Source organism: Sphaerodactylus townsendi, linkage group LG02 (genome assembly GCF_021028975.2).
Source record: "Sphaerodactylus townsendi isolate TG3544 linkage group LG02, MPM_Stown_v2.3, whole genome shotgun sequence".
In the NCBI taxonomy this organism is placed as follows: domain Eukaryota; kingdom Metazoa; phylum Chordata; class Lepidosauria; order Squamata; family Sphaerodactylidae; genus Sphaerodactylus; species Sphaerodactylus townsendi.
The window spans coordinates 20,892,807-20,908,997 of NC_059426.1; the positions used below are offsets into that span (position 1 = coordinate 20,892,807).

Below are 16,191 nucleotides of genomic sequence, written 5' to 3' on the forward strand. Positions count from 1 at the left end.
GTGATAGCCACAGTACCCATTCAGCTGCAGAAGCACATTAAACACACAGTGAGGAAGTCATACACTTATTACTGAATTATTCCTAAATATGCTTTTATCATATTCTTTTCCATGATTGGCCACATGATCCACCACGTTTTACCAGTTTGTGGGCTGACTGAGGGTAGACAGTGCCTTTCAGCTAAGATGCCACGTGCATATGGGTCACCATTTTCATGAAAATTGCTGACAGGAAGTGTAACAATATGTCTTAAGAAATTAAAGTTAATGAGCAGAGTTAAAAACCCAGAAAAAGCAGCTGAAACCAAAACTTAAGGAAGTCAAAACCAAGATTCTGTTAGCTGTTCACTGTTTAATAGTTCACATTGTTAACTTTAAATAAAGCTGTATGAAAACCACTACAGTCCTTCTGAGTCCATCTGAACAGGAAGTAGCATCCATTTTTTTGGGGGGGGGGAAACAATGCAAGGTCAAACACTGCTTTGTCCATGTGACTGCACCTCTTGAGCCATTTAACAGTTTCTCTGTGGAGAACATTATGTATAGAGTTATTTCCTCCCCTTTGCATCCTTGTTCATGCTAAAGTTGTGTGAGAAAAATGCTTGTATGGAAGTCATCTGAGCCTTTGGGGCCTGTGCAAAGATACTGAAAATAATTTTGAAGCAGCAGTTTGTTAGTAATAAGGGAGTGGGGAAGTATTCTGAGAGCACAGATTCAATACCAGTTTTGTAGGTTTTGCCCTTATTGACCTCAGACTAAGCTGTGATAAATGCATACAACAACTGATCACAGATAACGAACGCATTGCTGCAAAGTTATAAATTAAAAGATCCCAGCCATGCTTTGGACTTTTTCCCCCCTGACAATTTGTTCCCAAATGTAGCTCCCTAAAAGAGAAAAAAACCCACAGAAGCAAATCTGCTTCTTTTTAAGAACATAAGAACATAAGAACAAACCAGCTGGATCAGACCAGAGTCCATCTAGTCCAGCTCTCTGCTACTCGCAGTGGCCCACCAGGTGCCTTTGGGAGCTCACCTGCAGGATGTGAAAGCAATGGCCTTCTGCGGCTGTTGCTCCCGATCACCTGGTCTGTTAAGGCATTTGCAATCTCAGATCAAAGAGGATCAAGATTGGTAGCCATAAATCGACTTCTCCTCCATAAATCTGTCCAAGCCCCTTTTAAAGCTATCCAGGTTAGTGGCCAAAGTTTTTAGAAGTTTTGTTCTGTGCAGTTTTGCGACTGTTTTCATTTTCTTAAACAAAACGTTGCCAGGCAAGTTGGGTGACTCTGCCTTTCTGGGCAAACATGGGATATGCATTAAAGTGGAGAATTAATATATATTTTAATGGCATGGAGGAGAGACTCATCCTAGGCTTCAAATCCTTTACCATGACACAATCTACTGAGGTCATTTAAGAAATAAAATAGATTTGTTCCACGACTCATCAGATCAAATGTACAGGATGGAATTATATGCATGGTGGGGACCCCTGTAATTTTTTACACCAGATCTGGAGAAAATATGCTTCAGTCCTGTCCACACCTAGTACCACTGAAGCTCAGAAAAAGACCTCTGCAGGGTTAGAAGATTAGTAGTTCTCAGAGAGAAAAATTTATATGTGAAGTATAATTTCAGCTCCACACAGAAACTCACCAGCACCAGTGGTGGGATCCAAAAATTTTAGTAACAGGTTCCCATGGTGGTGGGATTCAAACTGTGGCGTAGCGCCAATGGGGCTGGGTGGGGCACGACGGGGGCATGGCCGGGCATTCCGGGGGCGGGGCATTCCTGGGCGGGGCTGTGGCAAGGACGCAGCCGCTGCGCCGGTCCTTGGGTGGGAAACGAATGCACGCAGGCGCAGGCTGCCACGCACGGCGGTGCACCTCCTGCTAGACTGCTTCAAGTTCTGCGTGCTACTGCTGAGAGGAGGGGCATAACTAAGGCAAAAATCACCTGGCAAAATCACAAATTAGTAACCCCCTCTCGGCACACACAAATAATTAGTAATCTACTCTTGGGAACCTGTGAGAACCTGCTGGATCCCACCTCTGACCTGCACTCACGGAAGATTCTTTTTGCCATCAAATCACAGGTGACCTATGGACACCCTGTAGGATTTTCTAGGCAAGAGATATTCAGAGGTGGTTTGCCACGGCCTTCCTGCCTCCCATCATGACACTGATATTCCTTAGAGGTCTCCCATTCAAACACTTGCTGAGGTCGACCCTGCTCAGCTTTCAAGATCAGGCTAGCTTGGGGCTATCCAGGTCAGGACCGCAGAAGATGACAGAAGCTCTTTACAGTAACTGTGGAAACTGAAAAACCACTTACCTGATGCCCTCTTTTAGGCTCTGGAGCTAAACCTTCTTTTTCTTTCCCCTCCACGCCTTCTTGATCCAAGCAACACTTCCCACTCCCTGCCAGGGGACAGGACTCCTGCAGAGAGCATTTATTAAAAACAGCATGATGGTTACAAGTTGTGAGAAGTGTACTGGCTGATTTATAGTATGATTCTGAGGAGAAATGCACCTTTCTAAAGTTGCCAACCTCCAGGTGGGGCCTGGTGATCTCCTGCTATTATGATTAATCTGTGAGTAAGATTTAAAGCTCCATGTTCTTGGACAGCAGTTGTAGGATGTCTATTTGTACTTTTGTGTAGGGGTGCGTTAGTGAACCCAGTAGAGCCTCACAAAGTGCACAGGAATGCCTGCGCCATCTGTCCCCTCCTGGGCTCACACGTACGCACATCACGAGATCCCCCAGAAACCCAGGTCACAAGATACCTGAATGTGGATTCGACCCAGACAGGAACGTTTCTCCCTGCACGTACGCAGCCCTCGGCTGAGTCATGAATTGCGCAACTTTCTCCCGCTCTCCCGCCTTCCCCAAACCCTTAATAAAGGTGCCAGGGACCTCAGCTCGGCAGATTGGCCAGATCAGCCAAGCCTGCCGCTGGCTTCTCTCCACCGGACTCTTGATATTGCTGCGTCTCGTCTCTTCATTGCGTCGTCCGTAACGACTTCACTTTTGCCCCCTTCATAAAAGTAGATTCAATTCTGGAATAAGGCCCCCACATCCCTGATCTTTAGAGGACAAAAACCCACTGAGAATTCCATTAAAGAGACTACCAGAATCTTATGTTGTTGAGTCCTTAGTCCTTCTATCTTTATCTGAAATTCTACAAAAAAGATGGCTTCTAATGCTCCCACCTTCCTTCTAGAATTTAAGCTGTATCATTAATTTAAACGTTGTAAACCTTGCACACTGGTTCCAATCCTAACAGTAGTTTCAGAATAAAGCCAAATTGAACCTGAATACTGAGGTTTTAGTTTAGAAAAAGGTTGGCTCCGAGGTGCTGCTACTCGAGGAGCTTGAGTCGGTGTCTTTGCTTTGAAGCCAACCGCAGTGCTCTTCCAACTGGTGAATCCTATGACCCTAGAGGTTTATCAGAAGCAAGTCTCTTACTGCCAGCAAACTCCAGCTTACTCCCAGGTAAAGGGATTGTGCTTTAGTTCTTCGTGATGAAATCAGTGGGGCTTAACAGTGCTTAACAGGGTTACTGCCACTGCTTCCCCCCAAACTAGGCCCTTTGTGGTTTAATGCTAATAATTGAGCTTCCAGCAGCCCAGGCCAGCCTAGATGTGTGTGGGGGGGGCACTCTGTTGCATCGCGTCTACAGAGAGGGCTCTGATTGCTACCTCTGGCACCTCGTGCTATAGGTTCGCCTACCACTGGTATAAGGCATCAGCATTCAGTTGTCCATCACAGGTCACAAAGTTTTCAAATCAGAGGAAGCATAATACTTCCTCACAATACCCAAAATGCGCAGGCATTTGCCCTGTTGTCTTTACCCCACATAATGATTGAAATGAAGCCTTACGCGGCTTGGGACCTTCAGATTCGGGACCCAGATCACCCCACATGTCCCAATACGCCTCTTCGGGCCAGCAGAGGCCAACTTACTGGTGGTCCCTCCTTGGCTCCTCAAGGATACGGTTGGCTCACTGCCAGGGCTCCTTTACAGCCCTGGCCCCAGCCTGGTGGAACGCCTTCACCAGTGTTGTCTCACCCCCCAAGGGACCTTATGGAATCTAGGGCCTGTAAGACTGAGCTGTTCCTGGGCTGGCCTTTGGAGGTACCCAGCCGCTGACAGTGCCCTCCCACCGGCCTTTACATCTGTGCCTTTGTTACTCTGGGATTTGCTGTCCTTCCTCCTTGAAAGAGGATTTGAAACTTAAATTGTCGGATGCCATTTTACAAATTAATTTTAACTATTATATTTAGTCCTCATTTTACCGTTTCTAAAGGTTTTATCTGTTTTATTTGTATATGATGGTTATTATGTTGCACACTCCAGACATTCTCTCAGGGATGGGGCTGGCCTATAAACTGAAAATAACAAATAAATAAATAAATAAATGTGAGGAGCATAGTGGGGCAAATTTCATTGTTAGCTGATTCAATTTCGTTAAAATTAAATGAAACAAAACACACTCTCAAAAGAGGGGATCCCAACAACTCTTTTTTTTTAAAAAAAGCTGCTGGCAGCTTTGGACTCCTCTGCCTTGTTTTCTAAGAATTTGGATCAGATTTTCTTTCCTCCTCTGTAGAAAATCCCTCATTCAGGTTTTTTTTCAGCATAGAAATTGAGATGCCAATGGCTTCAGGTAGCAGCTTTTGAAATCAGCTTCATTCTGAGCATCATTTTAACAGCCTAAAGGACTGAGACCAAAAGGGGGAAAACCAGGAGGAGGGGAGGCACCTTCCGAAAAAGTGGAAAAGGAAACCTCATTGAAAAACATTTTAAAAAATCGTTCCTTCTTGTAAGAACAATAAGCAGCACATTCTGGTCTAATCCGTGACGGTGGCTTTGAGCAGATTCTCAGACACCCAAGATTTGGGAGAGAAGATAATTGTTTATTTGTTGGCAGTGGTTGAGCTCTCACAATAACTAATCAGATTTTCAGAGTATAAACCAACAAGGAGCTGCTTACTTATTGCTCCCCAAATCATGGTTTCCTCTCTTGTATCCTCACTGCACTTTCTCACACTTTTTTCTTCATTCGCTCAAGAAAGTTTTTCCAATTTAGGGGAAATATCCTTCCTTCCTTCCTTCCTTCCTTCCTTCCTTCCTCCCTCTTCCCTCCTTCCCTCCTTCCTTCCTTCCTCGCTCTTCCTTACTTCGTTCCTTTGTTCGTTCCTGCCTCTTCCTTCCTTCCTTCCTTCCTTCCTTCCTTCCTTCCCTCCAGCATGGTGTAGCACCAAGAGTGGTGACTAACTGAAGAACCGGTCTCAATTTCCCTCCTCCACATGAGCAGCAGATTCTAATCTGAGAACAGGGTTTGATTCCCCTGCTCCTCCTCATGAAGCTTGCTGTGGCTGCCTTGGGCTATTCACATATCTCTCAGACCTCTCCTCAGCCCTCACTACTCCTCACAAGATGTCTGTTGTGGAGAGGGGAAGGAAGGCATTGTGGCCACTTGAGACTCCTTTATGGCAGAGAAAAGTAAGCATAAAACCAACTCTTCTTCTCCTCCTCTTTTGCTGAAAAATGGCTGTTTTGGACTAGCAGGAATAGAAGTCTTAGAGGCACATCACATGACAACAGAGAAAGGCAAATCTCATGATCAAAAGCTAGAGTTGACAGTTCTGGGTTGGGAAATACCTAAATATTTTGGGGTGGAACCTGAGGAGGGTGGGGTTTAGGATAGAGAGGCTTCTAATAGTATAATACTAGAGTTCACTCTTCCAAAAGCCCATCTTCCAGGAACTGATCTGTCCCTACAGATTAGATGTACAATCTGAGATTCCCAGCCTACTGGAGTAAGGTTGCCTCTGAGCTCCCTCTCCCTCTGAGCCCTCTGTTTCAGTGGTGTAGTGGCTAAGCAGGTGCACTCTGATCTGGAGGAACCGGGTTTGATTCCTCCTCTGTCAGCTTGAGCTAGGAAGGCTTATCTGGGAATTCAGATTAGCTTGTGCACTCCCACACATGCCAGCTAAGGACCTTGGGCTAGTCACAGCTGAGATCTCAGCCCCACCTACCTCACCTGGGTGTTTATTGTGAGGGGAAGGGCAAGGAGATTGTGTTCCCTTTGAGTTCCTATAGGAGAGAAAGGGGGATATAAATCCAAACTACTCTTTTCCTTCTCCTTCTTCTTCTATCCTTCCTAAGCAGCAACTTCTCCAAATCTATAGAATTTCCGTGCTGGAGATAGCAGCTCCCAGGTTCTGCAGAACACATACAACTCTGACTAAAGTTAGCAGCATGAGTGGCAGATGCCGTTTTATTTTCACATTTTTAAGGAGATTACCATCTCATACCACTCTGTGTGTAATCTGAAATCCCACTGAACAGGGATTGAGGAGTATAATTGGATGTCAGATTACAGCCCCAAAAGGGACTCCTCTCCCTTCCAAACAAAATGGTATCTCTATAGAATATCCCTCTTTGCTGGTCCCTGGCAGTCTTTTTTTCCAATAAGAGAGATGCAGGAACCTAACTTGGTAGAGTTTCATGAACACTGGATCCTACTGGCATTTCTACTGGCAGGATTCCCACATGAGAAGAAGACCCCGTCCCACCATCCTCCGCTCAGCAGGAACCCGACTGACACTTCTTATCCAAGCAGAATATGAATGCCTAATTACAACTGGGGCCTAAAGAGAGTGTGAATTTGAACACAGCAGGTTATGGATGCAGAATCCAGCACACAGATAGGCCCCTTTGGCTTTTAGCAGCTTCCTGAGCCATTTCTGATTAGAGAGTCCAGCAGGTCAAAACTTTTTTAATCTCTTCAGGAGGGTTATGGAACTCTGAAACATGACATCCTTCCAGACACATATTGACGCTTTTAGAGAGTTTGCATAGTATTGGTTAATTATGTGCTTGGACTAAGGCCCTTCTGCACAAATCACCTAAACCAGAGGTGGGATCCAGCTGCTCCTCACAGGTTCCCGGTGAGTAGGTTACTACTCATTTGTGTGTGCCGAGAGGGTTCACTAATTGCGATTTTGCCACGGATTTTTACCCGCCATTTAACAATTTCTCTCAGCAGTAGCTGCAGAACTTGAAGCAGTCTAGCAGGAGGTGCACTGGCATGCGGGCAGCCTGCTCTTCGCGCGGGGTATCTGGCCATTTCCTCACTATGATTCCCATGCAGCTGCCAAGGCCTCCTTGCCACAGCCCTTCTGCCCAGGAATGCCTCTGCAGAATGCCCGCCATGCCCCGCTGTGCCCTCGTACCAGCCCCATTGGCTTACCACAAAGTTTGAATCCCACCACCAAGGGAACCTGTTACTAAAATTTTCGATCCCACTACTGCCTAAAACATTTGCAAAACGTTTTCAATCCCCACCCTTTACTACAATGTATGTCTGCACTGACCCCTTCAACCAATTCATAGCTGCTAATACGTGTTTCCTCTTTTTGAGTTAGTTGTTGAATCAATGCTTCATGGTGTCATGTTGCAGTTCTCTACACCTGGTATATTCAATTCTTTGAAGATTGGAACCCCAACCAATTAAAACAAACAAACAAACAAACAAATGAGGCATTAAATAGGCAAGGGGTGAGAGCTCAATGACATGATAAAATGGTGCTATTGTATATTTAGGAGAATAACAATGGCCTTTATCGGGCACAATAAAAAAAGCAAAAAAAATTGCAAAACAGATGTGCGTGAATAAAGAAAAAAAAATTACAAGTGAGAAAAAAAAACATGATTAGAAATTACTGATCTCAAGAATGAAATTTGCAACATTCTCACCCAAAAGTGCATCAACAGAACCATTCGAGATATGGAATGTTATAACATTCTTGCCATTGGGAATGCAAAAAAAAAATAGAGTTCATATATTTCATCCGGTGAATCTCATCATATTTGGGGCATACAAACAGAGTAGAATGGTCAAGGTTTCACAGTAACCAAATCACAAGAACAAACTCCTTTAGAACATTCCACATTTTGTGATCTCCCATCCAAAAGGGCTGATGGTAACACATTACATCGCAGGTAGCCCAGACTCTCCTCTGGGTGCTAATCAAGATGTGAGCATGCTGGCACCCACTACATGGAATTAACAATGGGCAGGAGTTAGGGTTAGGCTAGGAGTTTTACACAGTATCAGAAATTTAAAGAAACATACTTTGTTTTTTGTAACAAGAGAGTTAGTCTTGGGTGTAGAGGATTGATTGGTATAAAAAACTCCAGGCGTGGCTAGAGATCTCCTGATTTACAACTGGTCTTCAGATGACAGAAATCATTCCTCTCAAGGAAATTATGGCTCTCTCGAGGGAAGCTCTCTATGGCAGAATAGCTTGAGGTCCCTTCTGTCCTCCACAAACCCTCACACCCTATTAGGATCTGCCCTTTAAACTCCAGGAATTTCATTAACCGCTGGTAACCTACAACAGAGCCACCTTATTCAGTGGATACAGTCATTAGAGCCTGTTACCTTGGCAGCTTGTGGGGGGTCCTTCACATCGTCCACAGATTCTCCTAAAGCTCAAAATAAAACAAAAGTTTATCAATCCACACTTCTTCTCCTCATATAGTATAATATCGCAGCAGGGCCAAATATGAGTGGTACTCTGAGTGAGGCTGCAAAAAATCCATTTTGTAGTGGTTGCCTCTGCATGAACACTTTCTTCAGTGTTACAGAAGTACTTCCTAAAGATTACAATGTCAGTGGTTATCTCCAATCTAGCTAACTGTGCTAAGTAAAGACTATGATGAATACTTAACAGAGATTTCAATGGGCTGAGCATCAAATTCAATGTAATCATAATTTTAACTATTATTATTGTTGTTGTTGTTGTTGTTGTTTGATGATAGGTCACTACCCCCAAAGGGCTCCTCGAGTATGCTCACAATACAGCTGTTCCAATAACAGCACATAAAAAACATAACTAAAACTAACCACATTAAAACAAATACAGCAGCAGTTTCTAAAATTTAAATAACAAAGTTAAAAGCAAGCAAGATTAAAGACACAGGTTGTCTTGTCTTGTGTTTACAATGACTTGCAGTTACACATTTTCAATGGAAGGGAAAACATTGTCTTCTGTGCCACAGATCCTTTCGCACACCACAAATTAAATGTATTGAGGATGTTCAAATAAGCATTTTGGGAAAGAACTCTACACAGCTTCCCCAAGATGTCTTCGATGTTTTATTTCTGCTCAACCTGGGTTTTTTTAGAAAATGTTAAACTATGAACTTGTTTCTCCATGACGGGTCGCAGATGTTTCGCTTATTGTGCGGAGAGCAGTGCAGTCACCATCTTGTTTTTTTCCAGCCCAACTTCTAACAGTACTTACTTTCATTTTCCCCACAGCTCACACCTGACATTTTCTCCTGCTTGTGATTCTTCCTGCTGCCCACCATTGCTGAAGGTTTCCCTCGAGGTTTCCTCTGGCTGAAGCTCATCTGCCTGAGATTTCACTTATAAGGCAGGAGGTCCAAATCTGGCACTTCAGATATCTCATGGACTACACTTTCCCCACAGGTCACACCTGACATTCTCCTGCTTGTGATCTCTTCCTGCTGCCCACCATTTGCTGAAGGTTTCCTCGAGGTTTCCCTCTGGTTGAAGCTCATCTGCCTTATTCATATACCTTATACTCAGGGTGTCCAATTCTGGCACTTCAGATGTTTGTGGGACTATAATTCTATCAGCCCACACTGATGGGAATTGTGGTCCACAAACATCTGAAGCAATTGTGAATTGACACTTCGATAGTAGGCAGTGTATATGAATAAGTTTGGACGGTGATCCTACGTTTTTTCCATTTTTTTTATTTTCAGGAGACATCTTTTAGCTATAATGACTTCGTGATGCACTCTGCAATATGTGCACATTTTGAGTCATCATAGTTTCAAAGATGTCTCTATTGAAAAAAAAAAAAAAAAAAAACAAAACAAGAAAAAAGAAAAACGCATTAATATGTGCGGGATCACTCAGTCTAAATTAACTTTATTCATATAATTTATGCAGCAAACCGTAGCAGATGAGCTGGGTAGGCAGAGGAATTCTCTGAGGGAACCTTCACCAAATGGCGAAGGCATGAGAGAATCACAAGCAAGACAAAAGGCCAGGCCGAGCTGCCGGGAAAACAGAAGTGAGAGCTAAGGGTGGGGAGGCGAAAAGAACCATGTTCTGGCAATGCTTTTTTTTTGGGGGGGGGGGGGGGGTCTGTTATGCTGACAAAAAAGAGGCCAAAATAGTTCTTTTAAAACATCTGCAAGATGTTTTATTTATGCTGTGCAGAAAGGACTACTGCAAATGCGCCAAGTCTGTTTCTACGAAAACCACAAAGTCAAGATCTGAATTCCTTTGTTCAAAGATGAAGGCTTAACGTGGGGCCACCCGAAAGCCACATGGACCAGATTAATAGAAAGCTGTTCAACATGGAGTTTAAGGTTCAACTGAGGTTTGTTATTTATCCTGGGGCAATATGGGGTTGCCAACTCCGCGTAAGCCTGAGATCTTTGGGGTTTCATAATAGCTCTATAGGCATAGACTATCATCTGAGAAAAATGGCCACTTTCAAAGGAGGACTGTATTGCATTCTATCCTATCATTGAAGTCTGTCCTTTCGCTTCTTCAATACCTTTTGAAGTCCCTCCTCCTCAAGACCCTTCCTCCTCACAGGCTTTACCCTTAAAATTCCAGATATTTACCAACCCAGAGCTGAAATCCAGATGTTGCAGAGGCTTGCCTCTTCCCATCTCTGCAGCCAAGTCTAGGCTTGTCCCATGAAGAAAAAAAGCAGTTTTTTTTGTCAACCCTAGTAAGCATGTTCTCTCTTGAACCTTGTAATTTTACCTGTGGGGAAAATGACATATTAACAAAGACCTTTAGTCAGCCTCCTCACTCACCTTCCACATCTGGGACCAGAAGACAAAATTGCAGTTGCCATTCAAGAGAGAAGCTCCCCATCCACCACGGATTACCAGATGTTCTCTTAAATACCACCCTGCACCCTTTCATTTGCAAGGGGAGATTAACTCAGCTTGACTTCCGCCTTTCTCCTCAAAAAAGAACTAGGCAAGAGAAGGCCCAGCCCGAGGAGATTGCCACAGTCAGTCTTCCACGCGATGACTCACTCGGATGTCTTTCCCTTTGGCTGTCAATGTTTTGCCCATCGTAGGTGAGTAAATGAGCTGTTATGATGCCAGGCCTCTGCTGCAATCAGGTGAAGGTAGCGCAGCCGTGCCCTATGAGATCATTCAAGGCCGGGTCAACTTCAGGAACGATATTTTGGAGACACACACTCTGATGGCTGTTATATAGAGAGGACCGCGACTGTAATTATTAGAGAATGAGTCAAAAGCTGGTTGGAGAAGAAATAACTCCTTTGCACAGTCCTATACTATTCCATGCAGAGAACTCGCCAAAATTAAACATACCCAGGGCCAATAGGAATTAAATTGTTCCAATAACTCTGCCTGTAAGCAAACACCTTTGGCTGTGACTGCTAAGACCTCAGATACTGAAAATGCGGAGCAAATAATTTGCACCGTGAACAAGATTGAAAATGGGACTGAATCACCAGGGTGAAGAATAAAGGCCATTTTTGCATGTGCCTATGTAGCTCTGTATCCTGTGGGTTCTGTGGGGCAGAACTTGGAATGAGTTTGCAACAATAAATTTTAAAAACAAAATGGTTTACTTTCTTAACATCAAACATCAACATTTAACATCACACTTGAAGGTCCTACCAGGTTGCATTAAGTCCTTTATATTGGACAGTCTACTGATACTGCTAAGTCCAATTCTTCTTTGCAAGTGGGCTTACCCTTGAAGACTCCAAGGGCTTTGATGAACAGGGTTCAACAGGATGAAGGTTTCCAGGAGAACTCCTCACCCATTACAACCACACAAAACCCCTTGAAACAATAAACTACAAATATTTACAACATAAAGCAAAAATAAACAACTACTTCCCAGTAGTTCCCAGCAACATGCAGTTACCTTTAACAAGATGTTAAGGGCTTATAGAAATCAAGGTCCGAAATCTGGTAGCCTTGTCTCCTCCTCAACTACATGAGTCCCGCCTTCCTGGCTGCTGGAGCCCCACCCTTCTGGGTCAACCCATTCTTGGAGCATGGAGGTTACACCTACTTGAGATCACTCGAGGAATTCCAGAGTCGTGATGCAGAGGACAATGGCAAACCACCCTGAACTCCTTTCAGGTTGCTGTAATTAAGCAGCAACTTTATAGCACTTTCCAACACTACTCTTTAGGTTTGAGGCAAACACACATCTTGAAAGGCATTAATGATGTTGGGTCAGAGGCATTACACAAGTGGAGAGATGAAGTCCTGGCCCCAAAAAAAAGACTGAGATCAGAGTTAATGAAATTTCGCAACCATTCATATGATTCTTTCCCAGCCTATGGAAATGTCTTCCAGCTTAGTGGGTCTTCAGGGGAAGAGTCAACAAAATAGAGAAAGTCTTCTAAGATGAAGTAGATATGTAAAATTTCCAGAAATTTCCAAGCCATTGTGGATAAAGCGTAATTGGGGAGGGGGGGGGAATTAAAACATATGCAATGCTTAGTTTTCTATCAAACACATTTCGTTGTTTCCAACAACCTAAAAAACATCAAGACGAAGCTGGTTTTATACATTGCTTTTTTTCACCTTTAATAATGAGACTCAAAAGGGCTTACAATCAACTTCCCGTCCTTTTCCCCAAGAACAGACACCTTGTGAGATGATGGGGCTGAGAGTTCGAGAGAACTGTGGCTGGCCCAAGGTCACCCAGCAGGCTTCACGTGGAAGAGTGGAGAACAAACCCATTTCACCATATTAGAGTCTGCTGCTTATGTGGAGGAGTGGGGGAATCAAACCAGGTTCTCTAGATTAGAGTCTGCTGCTCAAGGGATAAGGGAGTCAAATGCAGTTCTCCAGGATTAGCTGGCCCATTGCCTGCGGTGTAGGAATCAAACCCAGGTTAGAGTTTGCTGCTCTTAATCACCACACTGGCTCTCTACGTACAATTATTACGTATAACTGATAGGAAACTGCACTCTACAAGATCAAACTGCTGTTGCCCAGAGAACTTTAACGCGACTCCAGACATATCCGTAGTTTTCGCTGCGGATGGCAGAAAAGGAACAGTGTAGATACAAAGGTAGGGTTGCTAACCTCCAGGTGAGGTCTGAGCACTCTGAATTATAACTGATCTCCAGATGGCAGAGATCATTTCCGTAGAAAATGGCAACTTTAGAAAGCAAACTCTATGGAATACTGTCAATTCAAGTTGAAATCCCTCCCCAGTTTTTCCCAAACCGATACCACCTCAAACCAATAATACTGAAAGATTTGAGGCCAACTTCAAGCCTAAAACAAGGACTGTATATATATAGGGATACAAGGCAATGAGGCATAAGCAGTTAGTTTGAGCATAATTTCAATAGATACTCTATAAACCGCTCATAAAGATTATTCATAAAGATATATTGTGATTTTCATTTAACTGATATAAAGGTAATAAACAAACATATAATGAGAGCATGTCATAAATATTGTCCATGAGGCAATTAAACCTGCAATAGTCATTGTGTTCCAGTCAGTTGAAAGAGTCAGTATTCCAATATTCAATGAATCAAAATATTAAGATGAATTGTGGTAGTAGACAGCAACAGCTCCAGCAAGTGATGAAGAAACTACGTATGCATAGCAGCCACATTCGCAGAGAACCACCCTCAAACCTCCAGACTTTGCCAGAAGGAAGGTTTCCCTCTTCTCTGGGGAGGGTGGCAACTCTTGAAAAGGCGAGTGAGTCAGCAATGCAGGTAAAATGGCATTTCTGGCGCTGATTCATCCAATGTAAAGGAACACTAACCAACCTTTCCTGCAGGTTGAAGATTTCCAGCCCAGCCAACCATGCCTCGCTTGAATCAAGAGGCTAAGGCGACAAATGTTTCATGGTTTCAAAGGCCAACTGGATTTACTAGCAATTTAAGTTTCTGGGTCGATGATCGAAAACAGATGATTCACGGAGGACTCGACACCCATAATCCTTTGACACTTCTGAACTGTAAAAAGGTCATCTTCTGAGAGATGACATTTAATCCAGCCTCTTGTTCTAGATAATTTATTGTTGTGGGCGAGCCTGGCGGCCAGCTTGGCAGGAAGCGCACAGTAAACAGAACGAGGGAGAACGCACTGCCTGGAAGCTCCTTGAATGAGGAATGGATCGCAGACAAGCTGTAGCAGGGCCTCAACCAGTTGAATCGGCTGCTCTTAACATTTCCTCCTCCTTTGGATCTGCAGACATTTCTCTGCTTGGTGAAAAGCTCTGCTGGTTGATACTTTGAAGCTGAAACTGCTGGCTTTTGGAGAAAATGCTAACCCTGTGTCCGGCCCCTGCCTACCAGCAGGAGACTGGTGGGGGGTGGTAGGGATTGCTAAGTCCAGGTTGAGAAACTCCTGAGATCTGTGTGGGAGCCTGGGAATGGGGGTACAATGAGGTACAATGCCACAGAGTCGAAGTTCACCCTCCTGGTGTCCTTTTACCGCCTGTGCTATAGAGTATGTTCACCTACTGCATCTGTGTATGGCTCCCCAGCTGCACAGTGGCAGATAGGAAGGCCCAAAGGGTGATCACTGCACAGAGGATTATCGGCTGCCCTCTCCTCCTTGGAAGAACTCTCTTTATAATTCCCTCAAGCTTCCAAAGAAAGCCCAAGTAAAATATTCGGAGAGATCCGCCTCATCCGTTACTAATTCTCTTTGAACTGTTACCATCCGCAGACGCATACAGGTCTATCAAAATCCAGGGACAAAGAGGCTTAGAGACAGCTTCTACTCTAGAGCTGTGGCTATCAGAGCTCTCTATCATAAGATAAAGTCTTATATTAATTTTGCTCCCTTAAGATGCTAATATGTCTTATTTTCAGGATGTCTTATTTTTTCTGTGTTCTGTCTGTCGGGCATGCTTCCAAACAAAAAACTTTGCTATGTCTTACTTTCGGGATGCCTTATATTTCTCGCGACTTCAGCAAAACTCGACTATGTCTTATTTTAGGGGATGTCTTATATTCAGGGAAACAGGGTATTATGAACTCCGCGGGCTTCATGTTGATGTATTTGGGGGGGGGGTGTAGGGATGGGTGGAGGAAGGAAAGTGAGGATGGGTATGAGTCTGAAATTGTGTGCAGACGAGGAATGCTGCTGTAAATGCCAAAGTGCACAATGACAATGCTTATGTTTATGCTTACGCTTATGCAAAGCATCTATTTTCTTTAGGGCATGGTCATGGGCCTGTTGGAATAGTTTAATTTCTGCATGCCTGGACACTGGGGGTTGCTGTGACATCACTTAACTGTGATGTTGCTCTCTTGTTTGCCCTCCGGTCTGGGCCAGAGACCGCCCCACTAACTTCCTTTCTTCCCCATGCTAGCCTCACTTGCTCTATGAAGCCTTTGAACCGAAAGCAAGATGGTCAATGGCAGCCTGCTCAGTGGGGCCTTTACACTGCAGCATTCTCTCACCCTCCACACACGCGGATGGCTAAGAAGGTGCCCACTCTTGTCATAGGGAAAGTAATCTCTTTAGTCTAGGGTTCTTTCTATTTTACTTCTTTCTTGGAACAAAAGTTGTGAACTGAAGATGGCTGAATAAATGTAAGTTTTACCTTTACATTTATGTCTCTGGAGAAGTTTCATGGACTGCATTCACACACACTACTGGGCATATCCACACTCTAAACGAAATCAACATGGCAGCAGAGATTGATGGTTATTTTGAAGCCCAGATATTTTGTGTGCTGGAGCAATTTTTTCTCTCTTGCATGGCTTAGCAGCCATTGCCTTGGTTCTTGTGTTTTCTTGCTCACCTGGCTCTAACAGGCCAGCAGTAACAAAGGCCAGACAGCCCGAAGGCTTGCTTCCTCTTCTTGTGTGTGTGTGACTCATTGAGATTTCAGAGAGTTTCTTTGCATTAAAATGGCTCAGCTGTGAAGGCACTTTGAGAAGCTTACAAGCCTGAATTTTAACTCATGTAATTTGCCAGAATTCAATCCCAAATAAAGGAAGAGGGCATAGGTTTTGTTTTAACTACATCAAAACCAAACAGTGGAATGAAGAGACTAGATGGCAAAGAGCAGATGAAAAAGGCCATGAATGTAGTCTGTTAGTACTCACAAACTCACAACTGGTGTATGTTAAAGGACAAGAT

The 16,191-nt window shown here is 43.9% G+C and overlaps 1 protein-coding gene across 1 annotated transcript in view; it reads right to left on the reverse strand.

Moving 5' to 3' along the window:
* Window positions 1-16,191, reverse strand: part of LOC125426207 (aldehyde oxidase 3-like) — a 343,943-nt gene that overhangs the window by 287,192 nt on the left and 40,560 nt on the right. The window contains exon 24 of the mRNA XM_048484463.1: window positions 2,334-2,438. Coding sequence (XP_048340420.1) covers window positions 2,334-2,438 — 105 coding nt within the window. The remainder of the gene's footprint in view (window positions 1-2,333; window positions 2,439-16,191) is intronic.